Source organism: Laetiporus sulphureus (genome assembly GCF_001632365.1).
Source record: "Laetiporus sulphureus 93-53 unplaced genomic scaffold LAESUscaffold_61, whole genome shotgun sequence".
Classification (NCBI taxonomy): Eukaryota; Fungi; Basidiomycota; class Agaricomycetes; order Polyporales; family Laetiporaceae; genus Laetiporus; species Laetiporus sulphureus.
In genome coordinates, this window is record NW_024468570.1 from 41,732 (window position 1) to 53,664 (window position 11,933).

Here is an 11,933-nt window from a genome sequence, read left to right on the forward strand (position 1 = left end):
TCGTGCTGGATAGCAGCGAAATATTATACGAAGGTTATGTTTCGCTGTGTTGCGTTCCAATGTGAGTGACATGCCCCGAATGTGCAGTGTGCTCTTGCAGCGCGTAACTTGCATTCGGAGTTTACTATGAGTACTTGAATAGGCTATAAGCTATCAGGAGGTCTCCGCAGAATCCTTCATGACGCACAGAATGACTATACACTTCGTCCCATGACAGCACGTCCGAAGTCACTGGCCTGGTACTTCGCAAAGTCGAGGACCGGCATGACGCAAGATCGTCGTGTTCTAGTTGCTCGCCAGGTGATATCGATGGCGAGCACGTAACTTTTCAGGGAGGCTCTGGGAGTGCGCAACGACCGCTATCCCAGGAGCGCTGATCGTTACCTTGAGGCGGAACGGAAGTGGCCGCCACCAGCGCGTCGCGTGGCACATGACGTGTGTCGACGCGCCTCGCGTGAGGCTATTTCCGACTCGCCCATTCCGATCTGGCCAGTGTGCATCCGCTCTCTACAGGTTTCTCTTCGTCATTCCCATGTCCTCCGCCATGCAGCAACACTTGTCTTCTTTGCCCGACCTTCGCGATGGACGCCCTTCTTCGGCTCCCCCAGACTCCCGCAGATCACATCCTCCGCTACCCTCCCATACGCATCCCTTGGCCGGTGTCGGACTCACTCGTCCGTCCAGTGAGGCACAGACACCAATTGAGCCTGCTGGGGCAGCACCGCTCGACATCATGCCTCAACTACAACGCTCGGGACCATCTATTGTGAAGACAAGGACGGGGAGTGTACTCTCGCGAGGATTCATACTCAAGACTGACCATTATCCATCTGGTGAGTTCACATCTAACTCTTCAATCAATATTACAAATCACCAAACATTACACCCCCTTCAGGCCGAGCACTCGATCTCGAGATTAACGTGCACGGCGCACCCAATTTCCGTGCACCTCGCAACGTCAATCTCAACGTTTTCGGTGTCGCCCAACCCCGCACGCAGGGCCTCCGCGGCATCCTCTCTGTCCTCCGCTGTCGCCCGAACATTGATAACCCTACCCACGTTGTCTGGTTCTGTACACGTGAAGAGCCGATAGGTACGTTTGTTTCTTGCGGAGTCGGTGACCATGCGGATGGGCGGATAGCGGCTCTTCGAGGAGTAGATGACATGGGGGTCCACCTAATATGCGCGCGACCGGTCCAGTCGGTCGAGTGTGCGGACTTGCGCGTATCGACGCCCTCAGGTTGTCTCACGAGGCGGCGGCTGTCGGAAAGGCTCCCACACATTATTGTCGCCTATCAGTTTTAATCACGATGCTGCCTTCTGTTAGACAGGAACTAAGCCCTGTACTGTATGCATGTATGGTGCGACCAGTATACATTCTCCGAACAGCTGATGAAGCTGTGCGCATGGTGTAATATGCCTTATTGCGGCCATCTTTCTTCATTTGATGCGCATACATCCACCTTTAGCTGGCTTCCTGACTCCCGCATGGTCTCGTCAACTTTCTAAAAATTGAATCGCTGACGCTGATCCTTCTCCCTTGTAGTATACATTTCTGGCCGCCCCTTCGTCCTCCGGGATGCCTCTGAGCCCCGGCGCACGCTCAAGCTCTCAGACCGGGCAGAGAACCTCGAAGCGATCGAACTGAGGTTGAAGAACGACATTCTGGTGGAAGCTAATCGGTGAGTTGGTGTTCATTGTGTGATGAACAAGCGGAAATGCTAACGTACGCGGAAGGTTCGGCGGCCTGATCTTGACACATAACGAAGTCGGTGAGTGCGTTGCTGTTCATGATCTGGAGGCAAGACGTGACATGTACACAAGCGTCCGATGCCGGTGAGGGTGCGATCCTTCCCACCTGGACCGCGGTTGACTCCGCGAATGTTCGCACGACGCGTGAGTTGATGGAGAATATGCGTCGGGACGGATGGAATATCGAGGTTCGTAGAGCATGAGGGCTTAATTTCGACACGTACTGATCGACTAGAGAGCGTGTTTAGTATCATCGGTACGCATATATTGGCCCGTTCGTGTTCCACAGAAACTGAGATGCTGTATTGATCGCACTAGAATACCCATCTCGCCTGAGCGGCCTATTGAGGTAAGCCGCTCCCGTTTCCTACCTTCCACTCTCACTCATCCATCTTTGCATTCCTTAGGACAATTACCTCGACGCGTACCTCCGGGTGATCGCACAGACTGATCCTCTGACGACCGCGCTTGTATTCAATTGCGGCATGGGTGCGGTGCGGACGACGTTCGCGATGGTTGCGGCGTGTGTGATCCGGCGCAAGCAGCTGATTACGCGCGGCCTGGATGACCCCTATGCCCCGAGTATGCGAACGATGAACGGAACGGTAAGCAGCGTTTGAACGTTGAATTTCTGCAGCACACTAAGAAAAGCCTGACTGGTGGTTTGGTGTCTCGTGGACGCAATTTGTCACTACTTGCAGAAGCCACTTGGAAATCAGGTGCGTGCACTGAAATGCGAGCCGCCAATGGTAAGCGTGATTGAAAAGTATGTGTCGCCAGCTATCAGTCGTGAAGCTCCAGCAAGCCCTTGAACGAGCGAGCATGCAGCAAGATCTGAACCGGTCCCTCCTGCGCATGACGTCCATTCTGCAGCAATGTGCGTATTTTCCCGCTGTAACCGTGACATGTACGCTCACCACGCAAACAAAAGGCCTGGAAACGAAGAGTTCGCAGTTGGCGATTGAGCTTCTCCTCACGCAGCCGACACTGCTTGACAGTTTGCGCAAGGCTCACATGGGAAATTACGGTATCATACTCAGCCTGCTTGGGTGTCTTGACCACGGACTCAAGTCGAAGAAGCTCGTCGATCGGATTATCGACTCCTGTGAGCTTTAGCCCCTTGCCTATCTCCGTCGCTCTAGTTGCGCACTGCTGATGCTTCGCGTGGGGCAGGTGACCAGGTGACGAACCTGCGTGAAGATATCTTCATCCATCGGGTGAAGTACTCGTTGACGACGACGATGGACGAGGCGCAGCGCGAGACCTTCCTCACGAAGGCTGTGCGATCGCTCGAGAAGTAGTACGTGATGATCTCTGCAAGGGTAGGGCATACGGAATTGATGCGGATGCGATCCATATAGCTTCTTCATGATTGCGTTTGCCGAGTATGTCGGCTCTCAGGTGGATTTCGAGCAGAGTTTCTCGAGCTGGCTGGAAGTTAGTTCGCTTGCGATTATACGTCCCGACTGTGTTCACTGATGGTCTCCTCACAGGCCAGGACAGAAATTTGGAAGTTAGTCGACCGGCATATAGAGCTGCTCAATCCCTGGTGCTGATGACCAATCTAGCCAGGTTATGTTCCTGCGCAAGTCCTACGGCTCGCGACTCAACGTGTTCGCACCAATCAATGATTTGTCGACCTTGTCAAAGACCGGCTCGGAGGCGGGCGCTTTGGTCCCCGGCCAGCGAAACGATGTCGCGATCGCGGGAGGGCAAATATTGGGCGATGAATACTCTGATCACGTCGTTCGGGTGAGTATTTCGTGTTAGCGACTCATTATCATTATACTGACAATGGGCTGCGTAGAATCGCAGTGGGATCATCCTTCGTGAAGGGTGTGTATCCTCAATGAGATAACACATTAACAATCACTGATGATGCTCTGTTAGCACATTGTTGAAGTCAGATCAATGGCTCAGTCAGTCTCACCAGATGTCTCACGGCGTCCGCGGCGCGATCAATTTCCGCAATGTTCCTGGAACGAAGATCTATGCGCTTGGACAACCCACGCTCGAGGCCATCGAGGAGGTCGTGAGCCGCGTGCGCAGCGCTCACCCGTCTGCTAGTAAGATTTTGTGGATCACGCTGCGGGAGGAACCGATTGTGTATATTAACGGGGCGCCGTATTGTCTGAGAAGAGAGAGGTTTACGTTGCGGAATATGAAAGGTAAGGTATTTTTTGGGTTGATTGATTTAGAGGTTACACTAAGCTCGCTGCGCAGACTATGGTGGGATTTCATCGTCGAGGCTCGAAGTGCTCGAAGAGCGGCTACGCGACGATGTAATTGCCGAGCTAAGCACATTCGGAGGCAGGTTCGCATCTTTTGTAGCTGAACCCATATGAGCATAATCTGACGGAAGGACGCCTTATAGGTTGCTACTGCACACAGAGACGCCAGATGGGTCTGTCATCCCCGTTTGGGAAGAGGTTGAAGCGGAGAATGTGTCCGTGCTGAAGGAAATCATGGCATCGCGGAGACACATAGACGAGGGTGTCGAGCTGGCGTATGCGAGGATACCCATCACCGCTGAGAGGCCACCGGATTTCAGTGATCTAAGCGAGCTGATTGAGGTCGCGGTGGGTGCGAGCGCGGTGGGTGCGCCGATTGTGGTCAATTGCCAGCTTGGTCGGGGAAGGAGCACGTTGACAGCTGTGAGCGATAGGTCTACATCATGCGCATTATTCGTGATTGATGATGTGATTGTGCGATCCAGGTGATCCTCGTCCTCATCCAGCAATGGTTGGATGCGGCGACGAAGCAGACGAAGCAGCATTCACCCCAGTCGTCGCATCAATCCACACGATCTATCACATCCAACCTGTCTGTCTCGACGCTAGAAAGTATCAGCGGGCATGGGCACCGCGCGCCACGCCACTCGTACCAGATTATAAACAGTATGTGCTCTTGACTAACTGATTGATGTGGTACTGAGTTGGGCATTTCAGATCTGTTGCGAGTAATTCGCAAGGGTCCGGCGGTGAAGAGCATCGTGGACGACGCCATCGACCAGTGTGGGCAGGTTGTGAATTTACGAGATTCCATTGAGGAAGCTCGAGCGCGTGCGGAGCAGGCGACGGACGAGCGACAACGACGGCAATTTGCTCACAAGGGTATGCCTATTATTTGAATGCACCGGTCTTTCATCTGATAGCCAGTGCAATTCAGGGCTGCAGAACTTGAGGCGGTACTTTGAGCTGATCATATTCCAAGCATACTTGCAATCTATAGAGCCGGACACCATGCAGTCTTTCGAGAGCTTCGAGTCGTTCGTCGAGAACCGTCCTGGTATGTTGATGAACAGCTGGCAATTCTCAGTCAGATGGTAATCATGTTTGCATATAGTGATCAAGACGTTCGAGAAAGAGCTGGTCACAGATAACATCAACATTCTCAAACCACTGGAGCGGGTCGAAGAAGTTGAGGGCATCGCATCTGCGGACGAGGTTCGGATGATCGTCGCGAATCGTTCCGGCAGCATCCTGTCCGCATCGACGATTCTCAAGAGCGACTTCTTCTCTAACCTGCAGAAGATGAGCCTACCAGAGTGCGCAATTCCTCGTCAAGACTCGATGCTTCATGACTGAGTTGATAAATTGTCGACTGCAGACGTATTGAGGGGGCCCCGAACTTCCGTCGTGTGCCGCTGACGCTGAAGTTGGTACCATCTGGGACGTCGTCGCCAGCGGAGGATGCAGAGTTTATCGCGGGTACTGCGAGTGATGGAAAATGGGTCTGCGGAAGGTGAGCCTAGCTTGTATATACAGACCTGTGGATAATAACGATAGTCGTTCACAGCGGAATGCCAACTGTGCAAGGGTGATTATAGTTCCGTCTCATTCGAAGCACTTTGGCTCACTTTCTGGAAAATCAGCTTGAGGAATGCACTGCAACGAGTCGGCGCCGGCCCAGAGGGAAGCAATATGGTATACTGGACGTCGCTGAGAGAGGTGAGTCTGCAATGTCATCAATGGCTATAGGCTTGGCTTGACCGGGAAACGCTGTCAGGAACCAGTCATTTATGTGGCGGGAAGGCCACATGTGCTGCGATTGGTCGACAAGCCGCTTGAGAACGTCGAGTAAGCTACAACTGATATCAGCATTGCGCAAGTTAACCCAAGAGTTCTGTCAGGGCAACGGGAGTTACGACGAGCATGGTAGAAGCGATGGAGGCAAACTTCAAGAGCGATGTCATTCGTGAAGTCCGGTCCGGAGATGGACGCATTTTACTGCACGATGAGGTAGAGGAGCGACCAGGCGTGTTCTCAATCATTCCTATATGGGAGGAAGTAGCCGAGAATGATATCATGACTCCACGGGATGTGTATGAACTGATGGTGAGAGAAGGATATAAGGTATGATCGCTAGCGCTGTTTATCTGGCCATCATCTGAAAGCACCCTGTGCAGGTGGACTACGAGCGAGTCGCAGTGGTGCGTGTGTCAATTTAATTCAGATAATTCGTCGATCTGATGGTAGTTTCGTAGACGGACGAGCAGGCTCCGCTTCCTGGGGTGTTCTCTCACTTACTTCATCGAGTCCGTTCCGGGTTGGAATTAAACGAAACTGGAGACTTCATATTCAACTGCCAGATGGGCCGCGGGCGAACAACAACTGGTATGGTAACTGCGTGCTTGATCGCGACAACTATGAATTGGAACCATGATCTGGAGGAGTCGAAGTTGGTCCCGCGTCTAACCGAAGAGGAGAATGACGGTAACCTCGCGAGGTATGACCTTATCGATGGACCGTCGGAAGAGGAAGCATATCTGCAAGGTGAAAATACAAGGATGCCGTATATGCTATGATGGCAGATTCGTTGATGATTATTTCGCAGGAGAGTACAAGACCATCCTACAGCTTGTCGGCGTGCTATCGCATGGCAAAATGGCGAAGCGGTTGACGGATCGTGCGATCGATCTAATGCAGGATGTTCAGAATCTGCGCAAGGCAATATATGAGTACGTACAGGCATCCCGCCATATCAAAGACATTGCATGTTTACACTGCCTTCCAGCTATAAGCTCAAGGTGAGCGCCTGCGCGAAAGGCAGTTTGAAGCAGCGCAAATTGATGGACATCGGAATCAACTACCTGTACGTACGACGGTGTCCTGCGTGCTAGCTACTACTGACGTGTCCTCCCATGTCATATAGGTACCGATATGGTATGCTAATCGTCTTCGCAAACTACTTGATTGAGACCAAGGAGATGGAGTTACGCGAGTCGCAGGCTGTCTTCCCGGAATGGGTGAGGGAAAGACGGGAGATCACTACTCTGTTAGGACGCAGATCACTTGACTAACATGACCTGGACTGATGACCGATTTATCAGCTCTGTTCTTGTTTGTTGTGAAGCACTAGTACTTGCTTGGCTATTAACACACTTCGAACATACATTATAACTGTGTCTCGTCCGTCCGATGATCGATGAAACGTGGCATCGTGATGAGACTCGCTTGGTGACGAGAGCACGTGCACCCCCATAAGGTGTGACACAACGCGACTCTCACGGCAGACATGACGCGATTTATAAATGTAAAAAATCGTGTGGGATTGTCGGCTGATGTCTTACAATTGTGACAAAGCTTTCCCAATTTAGCATCTAAACAGCAGATAGTGCACATTCACAGCCAAAGTGAAACATTTTTCAACATGAAATGCCATGGTTGCAAATATTTGTCGCATGTGTAAGAAATCAGTCGACATTCACACACAATTTCCCACATTGATAAATCGCATCACGTGCCGTGTCTTGTTACGTCTCTATCGCGCAGCCACCATGTCGAGGTCAGACCTTTTGTTGTTGTTCAGCTTTATGGAACGCACCTTTGATCTGCTACAGTGCACGCCTTTTGCAGCTAGCGCTACCCCTGGTGAAGACGCACGGATTTACTCGCGAGGCCCTCTCCCGTTCTGTCCTCTCTCTTCCGACTCCCCTTTCAGAGCCGCTCTGCGAGACAGCACTCTCTGCGCTCTTTGGCGAAGGAGACGGTGCTAGACGAACGCTTATTGAGGTATGGCTGGACGACGCTCGTGATAACATGCAGTCGGCGCCAACACGGAGCCTGAAAGGTATCCTCAACCACAGGTTGAAGTGGAATGAGCCGGTGTTACAATACCTCCCCGAAGTCCGTCTCGTGCATTCGTGAACATCACAAAATTGACACTATGCGCAGGCGTTCTCACTCCTCGCTACTCAGAGGCCAGTCTCGGTTCCGATCGATCCCACACCAGCTATCAAGCACTGCACCAGCATCGCGGATCAAGCATGCTACTTGTCCGGAGATACTACTGTTGGCGTACGCCCGATTCGCGTTGTTTTTCGTCACGTTTGCTTAGCACGTGTGTCATATCAGCTCTCTTGGTACGCGCGCCGCGGCTCGATTGCGGCCGCATACGCCGCTGCAGGTAGCAAAATCTACTGAAACTCAAGCGATGCCACTAGCTGACGAACATTCCACCAGAACTTCATCAATTGAAGTCTCCTGAAACAGCATATCACTTTCTCAACAGCTTATTGGACTGGTCTTTTGCTCTAGAATCTTCATTGAACGAGGCGGAAACTTTTTCCGAGTACACTGGCCGAAGCTGGGCAGGGATCATCCACAGTCGGGGGATTTTCTGATTCATACTGTTGGATAGGCCTCGGAAGCTAACAAAATTTCTGTGCAATACGTTATTTGCTCCTCAGCAACTGCGACACGCGAAAGACTCATTGATTTTCAGAGTCATCTGATCTGGGAGCATGTCCTATGTGCCATCTCCTGCACCATATATAATAAGGTGGTAGGGCCGGTGCCAGCAATGCCCGCTACTGAGTGCAGTTGCACATGATGGTCACGAATTCTGTAGCCGGCGCTTGAACTATTAATAGTAGCGGGAATGTTGCCAGTGGTTGACGGGCTGCTTACATAAGGGGGAGGTTGTTCCTGGCGTCCCCTATCTTAGGCCGCACTCAGCCTCCCACCATGACCACCACGACCAAGTCTGGTGTCTCCTCATTGACCACGAGAAGAAGCCCATCGGAGCAGTATTCGATGTCAATTTGCCTCCTGTATCCAGTGTCAGTACATTGAGGAAGAAGGTCAAGGAAGAGTTGTCACCTACCCTTGACAGCGTTGCTGTCAATGAGCTCATAGTATGGAGATGCAAGGACCGAGGCTTTCTCACTGGTGTACGAGGTATCCAATTGGAATCAAAGCTCAAAAACATCCATCTTGATGACGGCAACACATTCGAGCAGCTCGATGGAAGGGATAAAGTGGGACGTCCCAAGATTGAGGAGGAGGAAGTGCTGCTTGTGCTGAAGCCTGGTGCGTTTCCACTTTTCTCGAAAGTTGGAGATCTTACTTGCAGATAGAACCGTCAATCACTCCATCGTCATCCGGTAGTTCCGGCATGGGTGCGTTCTGTGGTATCGCTCGTTTATACCTTCCACGCTCACGCAGCCAGACCAAATGCCCAAGGAACCGTTTGGGGGCGTCTTCATTCGGAGGCAGAGCAGCAATGCGTACGGATGGGCAGACTTGGCGCTAAACGATGTGTTCCCGTTCCCAGCAGAGCTAGTTCTTCCGGGTAACGTGGAGGCTCTGCTCAACAAGCTGGAGAAGCGTCGGCATTGGAAAGACGATGTGCGTGTCCACCCATGCCTGATTGGTTGGAGCAAAACTGAGACACTTGCAGATTCCGAGCTCCGGCGCGTCCTCCATGGACTCGGACGATCTAAGAGCTCTCTGTAAGGGATACGATTTGGAAAATTACTTCAACGGTTGCGAGGCACCCAAGGTTGCCGACGTTCCGAAGTCGAAGCTGATGGAGATGGCCGATGTGGGGCAACTTGCTTTTCGCACATGGGACTCACATGTTCTTGCGAGCGGCAGGGAGCACATCGTTGTCGCGAGGCTGTTCGCTCCTCTATTGGAGTATATGCTTTCGAAAAAGAAGGAAAAACCAGAGAGAGTTCTCTTGGATATGAAGTTGTAAGTGTCTAAACACATTCTCACATGGTGTACTCTGATCTTTCATCCTCTAGCGGCTTGAAACCGTGGCCGTTTCAAGCGGGAGTGCCTGTCCAGGTCGATGCCGAGGAAACATTTCGCAAGTACAAACCCAAGAGCGACGTCTCGTGGTGGAGGGACGAGCATGTCCTGCTTTTGGGGGAAATTCAGTCTGGAAACGGCGACAACGATTATATCGGCGCACTTTGCGAGGGAGCATATCAGGTGCGCCTTGCAAATGCAGGTGCAAACGCAAACGCTCTTGATGAGAGCGCTGTCGTTGTCACCTTCCATGTGTCAGCAACCAGCACAATGAGACTCTACTATCTCTTCCAAATAGACCCTGCGAACGTAAGGCAACTTGCAGTGCTTATGGTATGGTTGAGTCTAATGATCGCACAGGTCCATTCGCATGTCAAATATGAGGAGAAGAGATTCAACCTGAACTTTCTATCCGAATGCCAGGCTTTCATGCAAGTCCTTAACAACTATGTCGACCTCTTGATCGACGAGAACAAGCCTTCGGGCACGATACCTGAAAAGTTCTTTGCTGGTGTCCGGAACCTTCAGTCAGTGTCGACGAAACGTCTCAATGAGGACCAAGATCATGTGCAAGGTCCCCAAAAGCAGAAGAAGGCAGGTGGCGGCCAGAACCCTCCACCCGCTGGCGGCTCGGGAGGTAACCAGGACCAGGACTTTACGACCGAGCAGTATGTTTTGGTGCCGTCTTTCGATTTCGGCACACACGGGGTATGAGCTGTCCCATATATCATCTTCGTTTTGCGTCTAAAAATGAAGTCCCACTCAACAGAGACCAAGATCCATCTTTCCGATTCGGAAGATTTCGGACCCCAGCGGTACGCTATATGTCGCGAAGCAGCTTCGCTGCAAGGAGGAGCTGCGCTGCAAGGAGGAGCTGCGCCTCCTCGAGAAGCTCAATTCCTTCATCCCTGGCTCTGAGCATATCTTCCAGTTGATCGACTCGATAGACGCGAGTGTGGGCAAATGCATCGTTCTCCCGATGCGACAGCCCGTCTGGAGGGAACTGTACTCTGAAACGTTTACCTCCGGCGTCCTGAAAACCCAGCTTCACAAGCTGACCGTCGGTCTCGCGAAGGGCGTCACATTCCTGCACGATCATTTGATCGCCCATCTCGACATCAAACAAGGCAACATGGTCCTCACCAACGAGCTCTGTCTTCAGATCATTGATTTCGACGTCGCCGTTGAAGTCTCGTGCGACTATCCCGTATGCACAGACTACGTTGGAACCTTTCCTTGGATGGCTCCGGAAATTGAACGTGAAGACGACGACGAAGAGGAAGCAGAAGAGGACAAGCACCCAGCAAGGCCGCATAATCCCTTTCTTGCTGATAGGTACTCGTGCGGCCAAAGCTTCCTGACGTTCCTTCTTTTCGACTTTGAGCCTGTCCCTGGTCTCAAAGAGTACGCGAGACGGTTGATGGACCCATCCCCGCAGCTTCGGCCCTCTCTTCGCGAGTGGTACGAATCCGATACCGTCGAGGCTCAGCCGAAAGCGGAAGCTGTTCACGCAACACCGGGCCAAAGCAATGCCGCGGAACATATGGCTATCCATGTTGCCACGTCGGAGCTCAAAGTCAACCCCGTGGGCTTGTGTGTCGACGGTGACACATCTGATCTCGACTCGTCGAGCGCGAGTTCATCATCTGATCTCGACTTGTCGAGCGCAAGCTCATCGCCTGAGATGCCGTCGTCTCAAGAGGATCATGCCTTTGAGCCGGCGTCAGTCAACAACAAAGCCCAGGTTTCTGCATACGCTCCCGTGTCCAAGCTGATTGCCTATGGTCGGGGGGTGAAGAGAAGTGCCGATGCTCAGGATGGGGATGGTCACGAATGGGACGGTCACCCCTTCAAGAATCGGCGTGTGATGAAAATCAGTGGTTGATTGTCTATGGTATGAATCCAGAGCGTCGCGGTTGCAAACTTGCAAGATTGCATCGCTGTGTTGTATTTCTCTTCAACGAATCGTACTTTGATTTGCGACACTGTACTCGTTAACGCCCAATTCATCAGCACATCTGCACGCGTGCCTCGTTTCGTTGTAATGGTCGTGTTTTATGATTCTGGTAACACTGTATCTATGCAGGGTACGTACATGTTTCGTGAATATCCACGCTACCAACAAATATGCACAATAAGCTA

General features: G+C 52.0%; 3 protein-coding genes across 3 annotated transcripts; all 3 read left to right on the forward strand.

Annotated features, from left to right (window-relative positions):
• Positions 1-468: 468 nt before the first annotated feature.
• On the forward strand, positions 469-7,191 carry LAESUDRAFT_731226 (uncharacterized protein). The gene is made up of 33 exons (XM_040909999.1): positions 469-833; positions 896-1,093; positions 1,547-1,682; positions 1,738-1,772; positions 1,825-1,940; positions 2,001-2,008; positions 2,071-2,101; positions 2,160-2,357; positions 2,454-2,471; positions 2,533-2,629; positions 2,684-2,857; positions 2,926-3,052; positions 3,114-3,189; positions 3,246-3,265; positions 3,321-3,504; positions 3,560-3,588; positions 3,643-3,920; positions 3,976-4,066; positions 4,127-4,406; positions 4,469-4,649; positions 4,701-4,865; positions 4,921-5,040; positions 5,098-5,299; positions 5,362-5,496; positions 5,551-5,571; positions 5,627-5,702; positions 5,761-5,831; positions 5,885-6,107; positions 6,161-6,184; positions 6,239-6,527; positions 6,589-6,712; positions 6,769-6,846; positions 6,907-7,191. The coding sequence occupies exons 1-33, from the start codon at positions 533-535 to the stop codon at positions 7,052-7,054; spliced, it is 4,254 nt and encodes a 1,417-aa protein (XP_040759118.1). The 5' UTR covers positions 469-532; the 3' UTR covers positions 7,055-7,191.
• Positions 7,192-7,531: 340 nt separating this feature from the next.
• LAESUDRAFT_739175 (uncharacterized protein) lies at positions 7,532-8,377 on the forward strand (the record flags this gene model as incomplete). Its single annotated transcript, XM_040910979.1, has 5 exons — positions 7,532-7,539; positions 7,595-7,880; positions 7,929-8,051; positions 8,109-8,160; positions 8,217-8,377. 5 exons carry the CDS (start codon positions 7,532-7,534, stop codon positions 8,375-8,377), a joined length of 630 nt encoding a protein of 209 aa, XP_040759119.1.
• Positions 8,378-9,051: 674 nt separating this feature from the next.
• On the forward strand, positions 9,052-11,803 carry LAESUDRAFT_481354 (kinase-like protein). The gene is made up of 6 exons (XM_040902630.1): positions 9,052-9,154; positions 9,205-9,383; positions 9,436-9,731; positions 9,785-10,100; positions 10,152-10,499; positions 10,561-11,803. Exons 1-6 carry the CDS (start codon positions 9,151-9,153, stop codon positions 11,674-11,676), a joined length of 2,259 nt encoding a protein of 752 aa, XP_040759120.1. The 5' UTR covers positions 9,052-9,150; the 3' UTR covers positions 11,677-11,803.
• Positions 11,804-11,933: the final 130 nt, after the last annotated feature.